This window comes from Schistocerca piceifrons, chromosome 1 (assembly GCF_021461385.2).
Source record: "Schistocerca piceifrons isolate TAMUIC-IGC-003096 chromosome 1, iqSchPice1.1, whole genome shotgun sequence".
Taxonomy (NCBI): Eukaryota; Metazoa; Arthropoda; class Insecta; order Orthoptera; family Acrididae; genus Schistocerca; species Schistocerca piceifrons.
Genome location: NC_060138.1, coordinates 617,669,654 through 617,684,709, shown reverse-complemented (window position 1 = coordinate 617,684,709; position 15,056 = coordinate 617,669,654). Strand labels below are relative to the sequence as shown.

General features: G+C 42.2%; 1 protein-coding gene across 1 annotated transcript in view; it reads right to left on the bottom strand.

The window, feature by feature from the left end:
- Window positions 1-15,056, bottom strand: part of LOC124787542 (toll-like receptor 2) — a 135,698-nt gene that overhangs the window by 29,107 nt on the left and 91,535 nt on the right. The window contains exon 9 of the mRNA XM_047254347.1: window positions 9,347-9,559. Coding sequence (XP_047110303.1) covers window positions 9,347-9,559 — 213 coding nt within the window. The remainder of the gene's footprint in view (window positions 1-9,346; window positions 9,560-15,056) is intronic.

The window sequence follows — 15,056 nt, the reverse complement described above, 5'->3', positions numbered from 1 at the left end:
TGCTTAATAAGAGCTCTAGATTTTTTTAGTCGTCACTCTTCTGACTCGTTTGATGTGGTATGCAACAAATTCCTCTCCTCTGCCAAACGTTTCATCTCAGAGTAGCACTTACAACATACGTCCTCAATTATTTTCTCTACAGTTTTTACCATCTACGGCTGCCTTAGTATCATGGAAGTTATTCCACGATGTCTTAACAAATCTCCTATCATCCTGTCTCTTCTTGTTTGTGTTTTCCATATATTCCTTTCGTTGCCGATTCTGCGGAGAACCTCACCATTCCTTTCCTTACCATTCCACTTAATTTTCATCAATCGTCTGCAGCACCACATCTCTCTTCTCTTCTGGTTTTCCGACAGTGTGTGCGTCACTACCATAGAGTGCTGCGCTCCAAAAGTACATTCTCAGAAATTCCTTCCTAAATATTAAGACCTACAGGGTATGTTTCATATTAGCAGACTTCTCTTATCCAAGAATTCTCTTTTTTCCTGTGCTAGTCTGCTTTTGGTGTCTTCCTTGCTTCATCCGTCGTGGGTTGTTTTGTTGCCTGGGTAGGAGACTGCCTTAACTTCGACAATTTCGTGATCTCCAATTCTGATGTTAAGTTTCTGGCTGATCTAATTTCTGCTACTTCTCCTTGCTTTCGCCTTACTTCGATTTACCCTAAATCCACATTCTGTACCCATTAGACCATTTCATTCAACAGATACCGTAATCTTTCTCCACTGTCACTGAAGATAGCAGTGTCATCAATGAATCTTAACATTGATATCCCTTCACGTTGAATTTTAATCCACTCGTGAACCGTTCTTTTATTTCCGCTATTGCTTCTTCGACATATAGACTGTGCAGTAGGGCAAAAGACTACATCCCTGTCTTCCACCGATTTTAATCCGTGTACATCGTTCAAGGTCTTCCACTCTTATTGATCCCCCTTGGTTCTAGTAAATATTGCATATTAGTCGTCTTTCCCAACAGCCTACACTTGTTTTCCTAGGATATCGAACATCTTGCACCATTTTACATTGTTGAACGCTTCTTCCAGGTCGACAGATCCATGAACGAGTCTTGATTTTTTAGGAACGCTGATCGCCATCAAACAGGATCTCAGCTTTCTTTTCCATTGTCCTGGATTTTATTGTTGTCAGCAAACTTGTATGCATGAGTTTTTAAGTTGAATGTGCGATAATGGTTGCATTTGTCGGTTCTTGCAACCGTGCAAATTGTGTGGACGAGTTTTTCGGAAGTCCGATGGTACATCTCCATTCTCATACATTCAACACACCAATCATTTTGTTGCCATTTCCCCCAGTTATCTGAGAAATTCCGATGAAACATTGTCTATTCCTGCTGCCTTATTCGATTTTATGTCTTTCAAGCCTCTTCTAAATTACGATTCTAATACTGGATCTCCTATCTCTTCCCTATAGAACCCTGTTTCTTTTTCTGTCATGTCATCCGATGTGATCTCCACTTCATAGAGCACCTCAAAGTACTGTTTACACTTATCCGCTCTCTCCTCTGCATATAACAGTGGAATTCTCATTACACATTTGATGTTGCCACCTTTACTTTTAATTTCACCGAAGGTTGTTTTGACTTTTATATAGGCTGAGTCAGTTCTTCCGACAATCATTACTTTTCCGATTTTTTCACATTTTCTTAGTAGCTATTTCGCCTTAGCTTCCCTACCCTCCCTATTTATTTCATTTCTAAGTGACTTGTGTTTCTGTAATCCTGAGTTTCCCTGAACATTTCTATACTTCCTTCTTTCGTCGATCATATGAAGTATTTCTTTTGTTACCCACGCTTTCTTCGCAGTTACCTTCATAATACTTACGTTTTTCTCTCAAACGTTTCAGATTGTCGTTTTTAGAGATGTCCGTTCCTCCTCAACTGAACTGCCTATTAATTTTAGCCTTAGAGAATAAGTGTATCACTTCATTCGTTAGTATTAAGTTAACCCAATACTCTGCACATTATTTCTTCCTGATAGGCTCTTGGACTTCAGCCTGCTCTTCATCATTACTAAATTGTGATCTGATGTTATATCTGCTCCTGGGACGCCTTACAATCCTATATATGATTTCGGAAACTCTGCGTGACCATGACGTACTCCTACTGAATACTTCCTGTACTCACGGACCCTTGCAAGTATATATTGTGACTTCTGAGCAGAGTAGTCGCTATTACTAGATGAAATTGATTTCAGAACTCAGTCTTTCTCCTCTCTCATTCCCACTTGTTATTATTCTGGTCTTCAGTCCGAAGACTGGTTTGATGCAAATCTCTGTGCTGCTCTGTCCTGTGCGAGCCTCTACATCTCCGAATAACTGCTGCAGTCTACATCCTTCTGAATCTGCTTACTGTATTTATCTCTTGGGCTGCCTCTACTATTTTTACCCACTACATTCCCCTACAGTACTAAATTGGTGGCCCCTTGACGTCTCAGAATGTGACTCATCAACCGATCCCTTATTTTGGTCGTGCTGTGCCACGTGACCAATCCATTTAATCGTCAGCATTCTTCAATAACACTACATTTTGAAAGCTTCCAATCTATTTTTGTCTGAACTGTATAGCGTCCATCTTTCGCTTCTATACACGGCTATACTCCAGGCAAATACTTTCAGAAAAGACTTCCTAACAAATCTATATTGGATGATAGCAAATTTCTCTTCCTCAGACATGCTTTTCTTACTAAGGCCAGTTTACATTTTATCCCTCTACTTCAGCTATCATCAGTTATTCTGCTGTCCAAATAGCAGAATTCGTCTACTACTTTATGTGTTTCGTTTCCTAATCTAATTCCCTTAGAATCACCTGACTACACTCTGTTATCCTTGTTTTGCTTTTGTTGATGTTTATCTTAAATCCTCATTTCAAGACAACGCCCATTACTCAATTGCTCTTCCAAGTCCTTTGCTGTCTCTGCCATCGGCAAACCTCAAAGTTTTTATTTCATTTCCCTGAACTTTAATTCCTACTCCAGTTTTTTCTTCGGCTTCCATTATTGCTTGTTCACTGTACAGACTTAACAACATCGGGGATGGGTCTGTCTCACTCCCTTCTCAACCACAGTTTCCTTTCGTGCTCCTTGACTCTTATTATTGCCGTCTGCCTACTGTATAAGTTGTAAATGGCCTTCGGTTTCCTATATGCTACCCCTCCTACCTTCAGAATTTCCAGTCAATATTGTCAAAAGCTTTCTCTAAGTCTACACATGCTACAAACGTAAGTTTGTCTTTCATTAACCTATCTTCTTTCGTAAGTCGTAGGGTCGGTATTACATTTCTTCGGAATCCTAACTGGTCTTCCCCGAGGTCGGCCCCTACCAGTTTTTCCATTCTTTTGTAAAGAATCCATCTTCGTATTTTGCAACCATTACTTATTAAGCTGATAGTTCGGTAATTTTCACACCTGTCGGAAACGGCTTTCCTTGGAATTGTACTTATTACGTTCTTCTTGGAGTCTGTGGTTATTTCGCCTGTCTCATACATCTTGCACACCACATGGAAGAGTTTTTTCATGGCTGGCTCCACTAAAGCTATCAGAAGTTCTGATGGAATATTGTCTACTCCAAGGGCCTTGTTTGAACTTGTGTCTTTCAGATCTTCTCTCAGACTCACATATCCCATCTCATCTTCATCTATCTCCACTGCTTTCTGCATCTACATTTACGTAATTATTCTGTTAGTTACAATAAAGTGCCTGGCAGAGGGTTCAATGAACCAACTTCAGGCTGTCTCTCTATCGTCCCACTTTCGAACGGCGTGCGGGAAAAACGAGCACTTAAATTTTTCTGTGCGAGACATGATTTCTCTTATTTTATCCTATACTCATCTGACCAGAAATTCTTGTCTTCTTTCCATTTACTTTACTGACGCCTACCATATCTAGTTTCAGCCTTAGCACTTCACTTTTCAGATTCTAGCTTCCCTACTACGTTCCGTGCCCCGACTCGTATAGCGTCACCCTTTAGTTGGTTATTCAATCTTTTTCTCAGGGTCACTTCCCACTCCCGGAGGTCCGTATGGAGGACTAGTCCGGAATCTTTTGCCTATGGAGTTATCATCACGTCACTTTCTGAATTACAGACCAGACGTATCATTATGTATCTTTAATGCAATGGTTTCAATTGACTTCTGCATCCTGATGCCCTTCATCATTGATGATCCTTCCGCCTTTTAGGGGTAGTTTCCCGTCCAATGGCAAGAGAGTGCGCTGAAACTCCGTCCGCTCTTCCACCCTCTTTGACAAAGCCGTTGGCAAAATGAGGTGACTTCTTATCACGGAAGTCTTTGGATGCCATTGATAATGAATTTTATTCAAAATTTAAGCGGTGGTGGGATTCGAACCCTGGACCGAAAGCGTTGTGATTACCAATCAAACCCGCTATTCCTCCTTTTTTATGGCTGTTGGTTGAAATGCGGAAGGGACCAAACAGCGAGGTCATCGGTGCCATAAGATTAGAAAAGGATGGGGAAAGAATTCGGCCGTGCCCTTTCAAAGGAACCCTCCCGGAATTTGTCTGAACCGATTTGGGTAAATCACGGAAAAATTAAATCAGGGTGGCCTGACGCAGGTTTGAACTGTCGTGTTTCCGAATGCGAGTCCAGTGTGCTGCGCCAACTCGATCGTTTTTTTTTTTTTAAATATTATAGGTATTTGGTACGGGCGGACGTCAGATGCCACCCTTTCATATTCATCATTTAATCCTTCACCAAACACGCTGGTCTACTGTGCCTGCAATCTTAGAACATGGGTGCAATACATTTTTCTATAAGTGGGATCTATCTTTCTCCTAGAAGTGCACGCTTCTACGCCCTTGTGTTTCTCGCCTTCCTGCTTTGGCAATTTGGCGTTTTACATTTCCCTTTAGTCCCATTTTTTAGATGTCTGTTCTGCTTTTTACCTGTTTCATTTTCTAAATTTTTATGTCTTTTTCCTTCAAAAAGAATATTTCTTACTAAAAAGTAGTGGTCAATATGTGCGTTATTATTTAAATTTTATTCGGTAATTGCTTTGTTGTACATGTTTTTTTTAAAAAAAATTGGTTAATATGAAAGGAAAACTAACAAGATTTGGTAACTTTAAAACTAAATGAAATAGATAAGTCCTGTTAGATACATTAATGTTATTTTAATACTGATTTCATAGACTAAAAGAAGGTACAGATGGATAGAAAACGTTCTGTGATACCACGTTGTAGTTAGCTTGGTAATGGAGAAAAGTGGGCTGGCGAGGGTAAAAGTTGCAGGGATCCCAAGGCGTGAATACGGTAAACAGGTTCAAGTGGATGTATATATTGAGTAATGCAGAAATGAAGACACATGCGCGGGGTAGTTTATTAGATCTGCTCCAAAACCATCCATTTGTTCATTTCTTCCGCAATTCTCTCGAGAACATATTTATTCCTTATTAACACAACCTAACTTTTGACATCCTGCGGCTGGTCCCGGAGGAGGTTCGAGTTCTGCCTCGGGCATGGATGTGTGTGTTTGTCCTTAGGATAATTTAGGTTAAGTAGTGTGTAAGCTTAGGGACTGATGACCTTAGCAGTCAAGTCCCATAAGATTTCATACGCATTTGAACATTTTTGACATCCTTCTAAACCATGAAACTCAATTGAATCTACTACCTTTTTGCCTGTAATAGTATGATTTTATGGTCTTCGTACATCGTCCATCACGCGTTATAACGCTTTCAAGGTAGCAGAATTCTTTGAGTTCATCTACACTGCCTAAAAAAAGGATGGAACACCCAAAAAGGGAAGAGTAAATGAAACGTGGTGTTATTTAAACGATTACAAAACCTAATCAAATTTACAAACATCTTGGTATAATATGCCCATTAATTACTATGACTATGCGTCCATTTGGCCTGGATGTGTGCACCGATTCGTTTCTAAAGGCTTTCATAAAGCCATTTTAACCTCTGTTGAGGCGAGCTGGCCCATAACTGTGCTGACTGGTCCTTGATGTTATGAGTACTGGCACTGGGACTGAGCTGACGTCCGAGATGGTCGCACACATGTTCTATCGGGGACGTATCTGGGAATCTTCCTAGCCATGGGAGCACCTTAGCATCACGCACACAACTCATAGATACACGCGCCAAGTGTGGTCGAGCATTTTCGTGTTGAAAAACGGCTGCACGATACCGTTACACAGTGTTAACACGTGAGAACGCAGGATATCCGAGACGTGCTGTTGTGCCGTCAGAGTTCCCTCAGTAAATCAATCGATCAATCAATGATGTGAAGTTACACCCGATGGTTCCCCACACCATGACGCCAGGAGTGCTGTCACTGTGGCCGAAACATTGGAAAAATTGGACCTCTCCCCAAGTCGCACCCATACTCACCAACATAGTCATCCGAGTCAGTGCAGAATCACGTTTCGCTGCTGAACAGAATCCGACTCATTCAGTAACAGTCCATGCTTCCCCGTCACGGCACCACTCCAAAAAGGTGCCGTTTTTGTTGCACTCTATCCGTGGAACTGTAGTTCTACAATCTGTTTGCTGCTACCCTGTCAAATTCTGTCATTTTCTGATGTGGCTGTCTCAATGAGTATGTACCACATCCACGTCCTTCACAGTGCTGACTCAGTATTTGACACTGTCTGTTACCTTACAGACTCTTGTAGATATAGCAACAACACTAAACACAAACAACACTAATGCATTACTTGTCATAGAGAATCGCAACTCTGATCTATTACATACACGTCGATGGAGTGCATGTGCACGTAGCGACATTAGCAGTCGACCATATCTTCAGCGTGTTTCACGTTTTTCTCTCTCCAGTTGGAAAATACAGTTTACCGATTCTGCTCAATATTTTCGTCTTCCTGCGATATTCTGTAGTCATTAGACTGTTTATTCTTTTCAATAGGCTCTTTATTTCTTCTTCACTTCCACTGATACGAGCTACAGAGATTGGACTAAAATATGGAAACACCGGGGCAAATGGGGTTGCTCTATTGTAACTGACCACGAATGGCACCTCTACAATATCTTCAATACACTGCAAGTGTCACACATCGTCAGAACGCTGTTCTATGTCGTTGCGAGTGCGTTATGTCAGAGATAAGTGGCTTGGACAGATCGCCACCTCCTCCCCCCCTGCCCCACCCCCTCTCGTACGGAACTGGTTTTGTGAGCACGGGGATGAACAAATGCATCTCCCCTGGCCACTCAACAGATCGCAATACTGTTAAGAATGTGGTCTACTTTGGAGGCACTTAAATGCGATTTGCAGAGTATCCATATAGATGTAGAAGAGTGCGTGATTCTTCTCCACCTCCTTTTGTCGTTACGTGAATACTTGAACTCCCCAGTATTTAAGTCCCATAGTACTCAGAGCCAACTCCCCAGTATTCTGCAGAAAGAATGGTATAGGGCTCCCTTGTAAACCAGACAGGACCTGTAATTATAGGATTGGAAGCTTTTTAAATTCCAGTGTCTTTCCTACGCCGTATTATTGTATTTTTGGTCTTTTCAAAATCTTGTGCACCCATTGTATGTCATCAATGTGTATTTTTGCACTGTGAGTTTTGATCCCACTGCCGAACCTTTCTTTTATTTCCGTCATTGCTACTTCGAGGGACAGACTGAAAAGTAGGGGTGAAATAGTGCTGACCTGTCGGACAGCCTATTTAATCCGAGCACTTCATTCTTGGACTTCCATTCTACGAGAGTCACTCCAAAAGAAATGCACACTATTTTTGTAAAAATACAGTTTTCATTCTGCATGTGTGAAAGTTTTACAGTGTGTAGATACATCCTTCCTGTTAGTTCTCGCCGGCCGCGGTTGTCTCGCGGTTAAGGCGCTCAGTCCGGAACCGCGCGACTGCTACGGTTGCAGGTTCGAATCCTGCCTCGGGCATGGATGTGTGTGATGTCCTTAGGTTAGTTAGGTTTAAGTAGTACTAAGTTCTAGGGGACTGATGACCACAGATGTTAAGTCCCATAGTGCTCAGAGCCATTTGAACCATTTTTTTGTTAGTTCTCAAACTTAGTTCAACCTGTTCCCGTGAGTGGCGCCGTCACAGCATGTCTTCAAGATGGCTGCTACACCTGACGTTCGTCAGATGCAACGTGCTGTCATAGAACTCCTGTGCTGTGAAAACGAGACAGTGGGAAACATCCACAAGAGGTTGAAAAAGGTGCTAGTCGGTGGGCAAGCAGGTTACATGATGAAAGCGGCCACGGCAATATTGCGAATTGTCCTCGCAGCGGCAGGCCTCCTACTGCACACACTCCAGACAATGTGCAGGGAGTTAACGAATTGGTGACTGCTGACAGCCGCATCACAGTGAGCGAATTGTCACGCTATGTTGGGATAGAGGAAGCAAGTGTTTGCAGAATACTGAAAGTGTTGTCGTTAAAAAAAGGTTTGTGCCAGATGGGTTTCCAGGATGTTGACAGTGGCTCACAAAGAAACAAGAAAAAGGGTATGCAGCGAAAGTTTGGAACAGTACGAGAATGGTGGAGATGAATTTCTTGGAAGAATTGTGACAGGTGACGAAACATGGCTCCATCATTTTTCACCAGAGACGAAGAGGCTATCAATGGAGTGGCATTATGCAAATACACCCAAGAAAAAAAATTCAAAACCACACCTTCTGCTGGAACAGTTATGGCTACGGTGTTTTTCGATTCCGAAGGACTCTTGCTTGTGGACATCATGCTAAGTGGAACCACCATAAATTTTGATGCATATGTGACGACACCAAAGAAACTTCAAGCTTGACTGAGTCGTGTTCGACCACATCGGCAAAAGCAGGATTTTCTGCTGTTGCGCGACAATGCACGGCCACATGTCAGTCAAAAAAACCATGGAAGCGATCACAAAACTCGCATGGACAACACTGAAACACCCACCTTACAGTCCTGATCTGGCTCCATGTGACTATCACATCTTTGGGAAACTGAAAGACTCTCTTCATGAAACAAGGTTTGAAGATGATGACTCCCTTGTGCACGCTGCCAAACAGTGCGGGTATACAGGCCCTGGTTCCAAGATGGCGTAAGGCAGTTGAGAGGGATGGAAATTATGTGGAGAGATGAAAATATTGTTTCTGAAGGATGTATGTACACACTGTAAAACTTTCAAACATGTAGAATAAAAGATGAATTTACGAAAAACAGTGTGCATTTCTTTTGGAGTGACCCTTGTATCTGGGAAATTAATGTGGTTGTGGAAATATAGACATATTAATGTTGATGCTCGAACGTCAATATTAGTCTGCAATGTTTCTATATTGCCACCTCTATTCAGGCGTGACATTTACCGCTTGGAGGCGGAGTCCCTAGCCGCTGTTGTGGCTCACTCACTCACCTGCGATGGTAGCAGAGGACGGTTATGGCCACGATCACGGCAAGCAGGCTGATGAGCAGCACCAGGAACTGGGCCACGTAGCGGGGGGACCCGGGGCAGCTGGATCTGTCGTCCAGGTCTTTCATTCTCGCCACGGGCTTGCCGGCTCTCTCTTGCGGCTCGCTGCATACCGGCTGCTCCGGACGCACCACTCGAAGTCTGTCCGACGACGTACTGTGGTATTACGTGACAGGTATTAGGAAAGAGTACAAAAAATAGTCAACTTTAAACAGTAGGTTAGAGATTGGGATAAACATGTACATCTAAAACTACAAACTCAAAGTCACCGAACGGTGCATGGCGGAGCGTACTTCTGGGATGGCTACCGTTTCTCCCTTCCCCTGCTCCATTCGCAAATGGTGTGTTGGAAGGACGATTGTCGATAAACCTCAGTGTGAATTCTCATTTCTCTGATCTACTCGTCCTGGCCATTTGCAGCAATGGAACTAGGGTAATTAGAGATTAATAAACCTTTGAGGCTAGAAATTATATTAATTAATTTTGATTTTATTCAATTAGTGACTTCGTACGTAATGAGAGGGATACCAGGTAGGCAGTGAAGATGTTGAGGTATAGAGGCGCTGTCCGTAGCTTCTGTAAGTCGTCATGGCAATGATAGTAAAGTGCGCACAGGCTACGGTTACTCATGCACAGTGACCAAGTTTTTCAAGGACGCCTCTCTCCGGAAGCATTTCCATGATCGTATTGCACAGCTTAACTAAAGACTGTAGCATTCTAAACACGCTGTTACATCTGCTCTCCATTTCTTGCCTCAAGCTTCTCCTTATGTAATTCACGTCACCAGTTCTGTTTTTTAAATAATTGCAATGTTTTGCTTGCATTAGCGCATCGCTCAGTGACAGTTTCTGTCTTCCTCTACAGTTTTCACCCTCTACAGCTCCATCAATTATCGTGGAAGTTATCCCCTAATGTCCTATCATCCTGTCCCTTCTTCTTGTCAGTGGTTTTCATACACGCCTTTCTCTCAGATTCTCCGAGAACCTCATTCCGTATCTCATCAGTACAGCTAATTTCCAACATTACTCTGTTGGGCTATATCTCAAATGCTTCGATTCTCCTCTGTTCCGTTTTTCCCACAATCCATTTTTCACTATCATACAATGCTGTGCTTAAAACGTACAATCTCAGAAACTTCTACCTCACATTATACTAATAGCTTTTTATATCCTCCCTACGCCATCCGTCATAGGTTATTTTTCTGCCTAGGTAAAAAAAAGAAAACAAGAACAATCGTCGCCTGGGCAAGACGGATAAATCAGCAGCAGCAGGTCATGCATTAGGACCGGGATACCACCAAATTCGTTTGTCTGACACTGTAGTTGTGGTAAGATCTAATAATTACTACTCTAGTATGTATAGAGAGGCTATAGAAATACAAAAGCACGACACCAATGTCAACAGAAAAGAAGACGGACTCAAAACAAGCATGTTGTCTGCCCTAGTACTAAATGAAACAAACAGCGCCAACTCCTCCCGACTACAAGCTCCCTAACATACGTCGGCGCGTCTCTGCGATCTTAGGCAGCGCTCTGACGACGTCACGAACAGGTCGGCTTGATGACTTTCTTTGAGTTTGTACCTGCTTAAATCCTCTGACGATGTTTCCAGCATTGGAATACGAAACGCTAGGGGGATAATTATGCCTTGGCCCACGAACTAATGCCCATAAAACAAATATCACCACCAGTTGCAACAGTCAGATCATTCGTATTTACACTGGCAACTTATTACTATGGCATCACGACTATCAACGCCTCCTGCCGCAGCTAAGGTAATCTCCCATATTCTACTGCATGTGTCATCGTAAATGTCTCTTGCCAACGACCTAAATTACGTGATTTATTTCTGCATTTTTTTTGTTCTCTAATTGCTTATGTGTATTGTGTTTTCATAACTGACAGTGTCCAGTGTCCAGTGTCCAGTGGACAGTGGCTGGTCCAATAAAAACTCTTTGGTATTCAGGCACGTTTGCCAACGTAATTCAGTGCCTTTTTACCCTGTTTGATCTATGAGTTTCGTTGTTAATATTTCTAGGTTTTACGGAAATATACATATTTAATTTGTGGTCGGCTTTTGTTTAAGTGGAGTAGTGCTATCCCCTTCCGTCTCAACTAGTTCACTATGACTGGGAAGACATGGTCCAGTCACGCTTGTTATAGAAGGTGAATTCATTGCGTTACGCCAAATCAGGGTAGGAAGTAGTACAGTGGATGCTCGTTTCGAAGCCACACAGCAGGGAACACGATTTTCATTATTTCACGACCTTGGCTATAGCGCGACAGGACTTTGTAACCTCATCGTGACCATATCTCGATTTCATCGATCACATTGAGACCCCTAACTGACACTTGTACAGCCTGAGGGACATAACGCTGTGTAAGGATTGGACAAATATATGAAAAAACCTCGAGAACTGCATGCTTATCATAAATCCAACTGCTAGGCGAGCCTGAATGTTGCCTTGCTGTATTTAACCACAAACGACACCTGTGCTATATCCTCAATATGTTGCAAGTGTCAGTCGTGGTCAGAACAGTGTTATACGTAGTAGTGAGTGTGTTATCTCGGAGCTAAGTGAAGTAGAATGGATGTAGATTGTTGGTGGTCGTATGGCGAGTGCTTCCGTAACCAAGAGAAGTGAACTGTTTAGTGTTTCAAGAGGCACCGTATTGAATACTTATACCACAATCGGGGAAAGCGGAAAAACATCATCCGCCAAACAACGCGGATGAAAGTGTATGATAAGTGATTGTGACAGACGGTCGTTGAAGAGGATTGTGACGCAAAGTAAGTGTACGACAGGTGCAAAAGTAACTGCAGAACTGAATGTCGCATTCGCGAAGCCTGTTAGCAATAAAACAACAAGGAGGAGACTTCATAAGCAGGGAACTGGAGAGCGAGATGGAATTCGAAATCTACACATGTCACACAAATGCCTTTAACATGAAAACGTGCTGCAGAAGCCATAAAACATCGAGTAGGGACCAATGGAAGAAAGTCATTGTTCGGATGAGTCTCGTTTCACACTGTTTCCAACTGGCTAAGTTGAGGTCTCAAGAGTGAAACGTGATGGGGGTTTAGTGTTGATTTCTGTAGCCATATCGTAGTATAAAAATGCAGTAAATGAGGCAGGCAAAAAGGAATACAAACGTCTCAAAAATGAGATCGAAAAGAAGTGCAAAATGGCTAAGCATGGATGGCTAAGAGGACAAATGTAAGGATGTAGAGGAGCATATCACTAGGGGTAAGATAGATACCGCCAATAGGAAAATTAAAGAGACCTTTGGAGAAAAGAGAACCACTTGCATGAATATCAAGAGCTCAGATGGAAACCCAGTTCTAAGCAAAGAAGGGAAAGCAGAAAGGTGGAAGGAGTATATAGAGAGCCTATACAAGGGCGATGTTCTTGAGGACAATATTATAGAAATAGAAGAGAATGTAGATGAAGATGGAATAGGAGATATGATACTGCTTGAAGAGTTTGACAGAGCACTGAAAGACCTAAGTCAAAACAAGGCCCCGGGAGTATACAACATTCCATTAGAACCACTGACAGTCTTGGGAGAGCCAGGGCTAACAAAACTACCATCTAGTGAGCAAGACGTATGAGACAGGCGAAATACCCTCAGACTTCAAAAAGAATGTTATAATTCCAATCCCAAAGAAAACAGGTGTTAACAGATGTGAAAATTACCAAACTATCAGTTTAATAAGCCACGGCTTCAAAATACTAACACGAATTCTTTACAGATGAATGGAAGAACTGGTAGAAGGTGACCTCGGGGAAGATCAGTTTGGATTCCGTAGAAATGTTGGAACATGTGAGGCAATACTGACCCTACGACTTATCTTAGAAAATAGATTAAGGAAAGGCAAACTTACGTTTCTAGCAGAAAGCTTTTGACAATGTTGACTAGAATACTCTCTTTCAAATTCTGAAAGTGGCAGGGGTAAAATACATGGAGTGAAAGGCTATTTACAATTTGTACAGAAACCAGATGGCAGTTATAAAAGTCGAGGGGCATGAAAGGGAAGCAGTGGTTGGGAAGGGAGTGAGACAGGTTTATAGCCTATCCCCAATGTTATTCAATCTGTACATTGAGCAAGCAGTAAAGGATACAAAAGAAAAATTCAGAGTAGGAATTAAAATCCATGGAGAAGAAATAAAAACTTTGAGGTTCACCGATGACATTATAATTCTGTCAGAGACAGCAAAGGACCTGGAAGAGCAGCTGAACGGAATGGACAGTGTCTTGAAAGTAGGATATAAGATGAACATCAACAAAAGCAAAACGAGGATAATGGAATGTAGTCGAATTAAGTCGGGTGATGCTGCGGGAATTAGATTAGGAAATGAGACGCTTAAAGTAGTAAACTAGTTTTTCTATTTGGGGAGCAAAATAACTGATAATGGTTGAAGTAGAGAGGATATAAAATGTAGACGGGCAATGGCAAGGAAAACGTTTCTGAAGAAGAGAAATTTGTTAACATCGAGTATAGATTTAAGTGTCAGGAAGTCGTTCCTGAAAGTATTTGTCTGGAGTGTAGCCATGTATGGAAGTGAAACGTGGACAAATAGTTTAGACAAGAAGAGAATAGAAGCTTTCGAAATGTGGTGCTACAGAAGAATGCTGAAGATTGGATGGCTAGATCACATAACTAATGAGGAGATACTGAATAGAATTGGAGAGAAGAGAAATTTGTGGCACAACTTGACTAGAAGAAGGGGTCGGTTGATAGGACATATTCTGAGGCATCAAAGGATCATCAATTTAATATTGGTGGGCAGCGTGGAGGGTAAAAATCGTAGAGGGAGACCAAGAGATGAATACACTAAACAGATTCAGAAGGATGTAGGTTGCAGTATTTACTGGGAGATGAAGAAGCTTGCACAGGATAGAGTAGCATGGAGAGCTGCATCAAACCAGTCTGTGGACTGAAGACCGCAACCACAACAACAACAACAACAACAACATCGTAGTATTCCATACCCTCCTTCGTTACTCTGCAGTGTCACATTAATGATAAGGATTGTGAGACTATGGCTGATCAGGTCTATCTTACTATGCAATGTTTGTTCCCCAATGGTGATGCTGTGTTCCACTACGACTGGGCCCCTGTACGCACGGCTCACATCGTCCTGGACTTGTTTTGTGAGCAAAAGAATGAACTGTCGCATCTCCCATGGCCACCAGATTCACCAGGTCTCGACATCAATGAGCCTTTGTGGTCGACTTTGGAGGGCAGTCCACATGTTCGCTACCAACCCCCATCACCGTTATCTAAACGTGCCACTATTTTGGTGGAAGTATGGAACACGATTCACTTGAAATTCATACAGGGCATTTATTTATCCATTCCGAGACGACTGGAAGCTGTTTTGAATGCCAACGGTTTTCCTACATCCTATTACACATGGTAATGTGTTGTGGTCTTAGTGTTTTCATATACATGATGGCGCAGATAAAAGTAGCCCGCAGAAATGTAAAAGAAATCCCGTGAAATTACAGAAACGAAGAGCTCAAATGGATTACCGAATACTTACAACGAAAATTAAAATGAAAAATACATTTATAGAAGATACTGAAGGGACCCCCCTGCAACATCAATAAACAGCTGTGCACGTCTAAGCATATTCAGATACATCCAT